Here is a 4,366-nt window from a genome sequence, read left to right as displayed (position 1 = left end):
TTAACCATTAAGTTTCATTGTTAAGCAATCACACAAAGCAAAGTAGTGACAAAGAACAAAACATGGCAGAAGAAATGGAACAAGAAACTACAGACAGAAAAATGAAGAGAATTCTTCTCATAATCAACTGTTTATTATTAGCCTTAGGAAACTCCGGAGGTCCCCTCATAATGCGTCTCTACTTCATCCACGGCGGCAACCGCGTCTGGCTCTCCAGTTTCCTCGAAACCGCCGGTTTCCCGCTAATGATCCTCCCCCTCACAATCTCATACATAAACCGCCGCCGTCTCCACCTAAGTCAACCACCATCAACCACCGCCGAACCCGCCGCAAAGCTAAAAATAATCTCCATGGAACCTCCCGTCTTCTTCGCCGCGGCTCTCATGGGAATCCTCACCGGCCTCGACGACTATCTTTACGCGTACGGTGTTGCTCGGCTTCCAATTTCCACTTCTGCTTTGATAATCGCTTCTCAGCTTGGTTTCACCGCGGTTTTCGCTTTTCTGCTTGTGAAACAGAAATTTACTTCATTCTCTGTAAACGCCGTCTTTTTGCTTACGGTTGGAGCAGCAGTTTTGGCTTTGCATACATCCGGAGATCGACCTGCCGGTGTTTCTAAGAAGCAATATAATATTGGTTTTTTCACTACTCTTGCTGCTTCTGCATTGTATGGATTTGTTTTGCCTTCAATTGAATTCATTTATAAGAAAGCCAAACAAAACATTACATATTCTCTTGTTATGGAAATTCAGTTTGTTATCGGTTTGTTTGCTACTCTCTTTTGCACGGTCGGCATGATAGCAAATAACGACTTTAAGGTAAGGTGTCCGGTTAGATTTAGATCTTCTACTCTAATATAATGATTCAGAGTCGTTGACCGCTAACATATCTGTCAACGACTCTGACCCCTAGTAGAATTGTATAGTAGTAGAAGATCCATTTATTAAATGATTTTTGTTTTGGTTGTTTAGTTGATTTTAATTGTTTTTTTTTTTTTAATATGAAGGTGATTCCTAGGGAAGCAAGGAATTTTGGACTAGGGGAAAAGACATACTATGTGGTGTTGGTGATGAGTACAATGTTTTGGCAAGCGTTTTTCTTGGGAGCAATTGGAGTTATTTTTTGTGGTTCATCTTTGTTATCGGGTATTTTGATAGCTGTTTTCTTGCCGGTAACTGAAGTGTTGGCGGTAATATTTTATAAAGAGAGATTTCAAGCAGAGAAAGGGGTTTCTCTTGTGCTTTCTCTTTGGGGGTTTGTGTCTTATTTCTATGGTGAGGTTGAACAAGATAAGGAAAAGAAGAAGAAACGTGCTGTGGAGACAGAGATGGGTCATAGTCTTGAAGTACTACCTGCTCCGTGATTGCTATAGAGGTTGTAGAATTATTGAAATGTGTGTTTTGTGTGAGTTAAATGCTTTAATTGAATGTTTTTTTTGTAAGGAAAAAGGGGACATGCAAGTGTAAACTACTAAACTAGTCTACCAGAGTCATCGATTGTTTTTATAATGATACTCCTTCCAAGAGACAACGGATCTACCTGGGTCACGGCTCTATTAATAGTTTACAATGTAGGAGTATATGTAAATGTGTAATCTGTTTACGTAAATTTTGTTTAATTGTATACTCCTTTCGTTCCAAAATAAATATTGTTTTAGAGTAAAAATTTATTCCAAAACGAACGTTATTCTATTTTTTAATGTAGAAATAATTGTTATTTTTTCAATTATGTCTTTTAATTATTACTTTGTACACTATTTTAAATATATTTATAAAGTTAATTTAGTAAAAGTACAATATTTTATGACATTATTATTATATTTTTATTCACCTGTGTGCAAAAAATTTAAACGATACTCAATTTAAAATCGAGGGAGTATTATATGCTATTTAGTAATAATTTATTAAAAATATTTTATAATAATTTTTATGAAAAACTTGAATGAATATATTAATGCTACATTATGCATAAGATATGTCTAAACTAACAAAATAAAGAATGATAATGTCGCGTTACAATAGGCAATTTCAATGTTTTAAACATCGGACATGTCGTCAAATCGGTGAGGCAACTTTATTGATCGAGTCACTAGAGTACTGATTGAATTAGATGATTAAATCGAATAATTTGATTGAATACATATCACTGATTTAATAGCATACCATATTCAACAATCAGATCAAATCAATGTCCGTGTGATTTCCAGTTCGACCTACCGATTTCTTATAAATAGATATGGCAACATGGCGAATTGAGCTAAAACTTATTCAAAGTATCTTTCTTATTAGCGAAAAAAAAAGGTGAATTTTTATCTACCTAACTCAAAAAATTGAGTAAAGTTATCTTTAATGTAAAATATCTTGAAAACAACAAACAATTATACTATTTTATAATTAATTAAATGTATTAAAATTAATTAAAATCTTGTGATTGGTTGAAGGTACAATATCCAACTTTTTACAATGACGAGAGAAGTTGTCAAAAAAAAAAAGTGTTAACAAGCGTCTCATCTTCCCATTAAAATAACTGTCTGTAATTATAGTGACACGCCACCATTTGCTGCCAAACTGAATAGTTTACAATAAATTTTTTATCCATGACCAACTCATATAGTTTACCAAACTCACCACTTTCCACTCTTCTTGCCACATATCTAACAAAAATTAAGAGTTTTTTTTTTTTTTTATCATTCCTTACTTTTTTAGATAACTTCTCAAAGTACCAATTTCCACTCACACCATTGTTGTAACACCCCATATTTTCTAAATTTAATTTAATTGGAAATTAAATTATTATTTGGAATTATTCAGTATTTTGAGGAATTATTTGGAAAGAAATATGAGATAGGCTATTGGGCCAAGTGTGGTGTTAGTAAAGAGGGGGTACTATGTTAGTAAAGCCTTTACTAATTAAAATGTTATGTTTCATAAAATAAGGAAAATTGGGAAAGGAGGAAAAGAGTCTTTAGGTGAAAAATGAGAAGTGGAAGAGAAGAGCTGAGGAACGTAAAGAGGAACCAAAGAGGAAGAGGACCAAAGATCAAGAACTCTTGGCTAAGGTAAGGGGGGACTCTCTGGTTATCATCTATTATCGTGTTCTTAGATAATAATATTGATTAGGGATGTTGTTGAGTCAATTGGATCATATGTTAGGTTTAGGGAGGTTATGAATTGATGAAAATTGCATGGATTATTGGTTGATTATGTGTTGTTTTGATGTGTGATGATGAATAATGATGCAATTGGTGATTAACTGCCTATATATGACGTTTAGAGACAGTTTTGGACTCAGATTGAGTCAGATCGCAGGATCTGACGCAGACCCGAAAGTCTGCGAAATCGCCAGTTCGCGCCGCGTCCCCGTGTTGGCGCCGCGAAGGCGTAACTTTTTCTCGTTCCGCGCCGCGTGCATAGGTTGGCGCCGCAAACGTGTTTTTGTGGTTCAGGTCGCTCCGCGAACTTTGGTTGCGCCGCGTGCTGTAGCGTTAGTTGTTTCTTGGAAAAGTTAAATGATGTGTAACTTTTGAACCGTAGGTCCGTTTTTAGTGCCGTTTCGTGCACGATGAATCTTATGAGATAGCCTACGTGTTTAAATGATGAAATGAGGTGTGAATCCAATTATTTATTAATATGATTTTATTTCTTGATGAATGATGTATTGTACATATATGTGATGAGATGTGTAAATACATGCTATGTTGAAATATTAATCATGTGACGATTGTTTGATTGGATGATGTATTGTTGACATATATGATGAAATGTGACAATATAGGATGTTGTTTTGAAAACATTATGATGTGATGATTTGTAGAGAATTGTATGATGTTGATTGATTTGTTTTGGAATGATGTGGATACATGTGTGTTCTTCTTATTGATGATGATGATTGATATGGACACATGTATGTTCTTTAAATGATGATGATGATGATGATGATTGATTGTATTGAATGATGCTAATGTATATAAACATACTTTGATGATGATGATGATGTTAATGATGATGATGAAATGAGTATTTGATGATGTTACTCATTAGACTTGACGATGGTATAAGTATGTTGTATATGTTGCATTCATTCATGTGCATTGATGATACTGTATCCATAAGGGTGTGTTGGATCAGTGAAGGGCATGATTCCCATTGTGAGGAATCTGTGCTGGCAGGGCCGTATCTGGATGATGTTGGATCGGTCATGGGTTATTCCCATTTGACGATGTTGGTACCACATGCATAGTGTCAGTTCATACATATGCATACTTTTATAACATGATTGGAAGTATTCCAGTGTTATAAATATTGATGATGTGATGCTTGCGTGTTTTGTTGAATTAGTGTTGAGTATGATTGTCTGTATGAAAGAT

At 34.8% G+C, this 4,366-nt stretch overlaps 1 protein-coding gene across 1 annotated transcript; it reads left to right on the top strand.

Annotated features, from left to right (window-relative positions):
• On the top strand, nucleotides 1-1,672 carry LOC131655378 (purine permease 1-like). Its single transcript, XM_058925261.1, has 2 exons — nucleotides 1-818; nucleotides 1,007-1,672. Exons 1-2 carry the CDS (start codon nucleotides 63-65, stop codon nucleotides 1,361-1,363), a joined length of 1,113 nt encoding a protein of 370 aa, XP_058781244.1. The 5' UTR covers nucleotides 1-62; the 3' UTR covers nucleotides 1,364-1,672.
• Nucleotides 1,673-4,366: the final 2,694 nt, after the last annotated feature.

The sequence above is a fragment of the Vicia villosa genome, linkage group LG3 (genome assembly GCF_029867415.1).
Source record: "Vicia villosa cultivar HV-30 ecotype Madison, WI linkage group LG3, Vvil1.0, whole genome shotgun sequence".
In the NCBI taxonomy this organism is placed as follows: Eukaryota; Viridiplantae; Streptophyta; class Magnoliopsida; order Fabales; family Fabaceae; genus Vicia; species Vicia villosa.
This window is presented reverse-complemented; position numbering and strand designations above follow the sequence as displayed.

Bases quoted from the DNA above. Each gene is read 5' to 3' on its own strand.
- LOC131655378 (XM_058925261.1), top strand. From the start codon at position 63: ATGGCAGAAGAAATGGAACAAGAAACTACAGACAGAAAAATGAAGAGA. The intron at 819-1,006 runs GTAAGGTGTCCG...TTTAATATGAAG, and splicing joins TAGCAAATAACGACTTTAAG to GTGATTCCTAGGGAAGCAAG.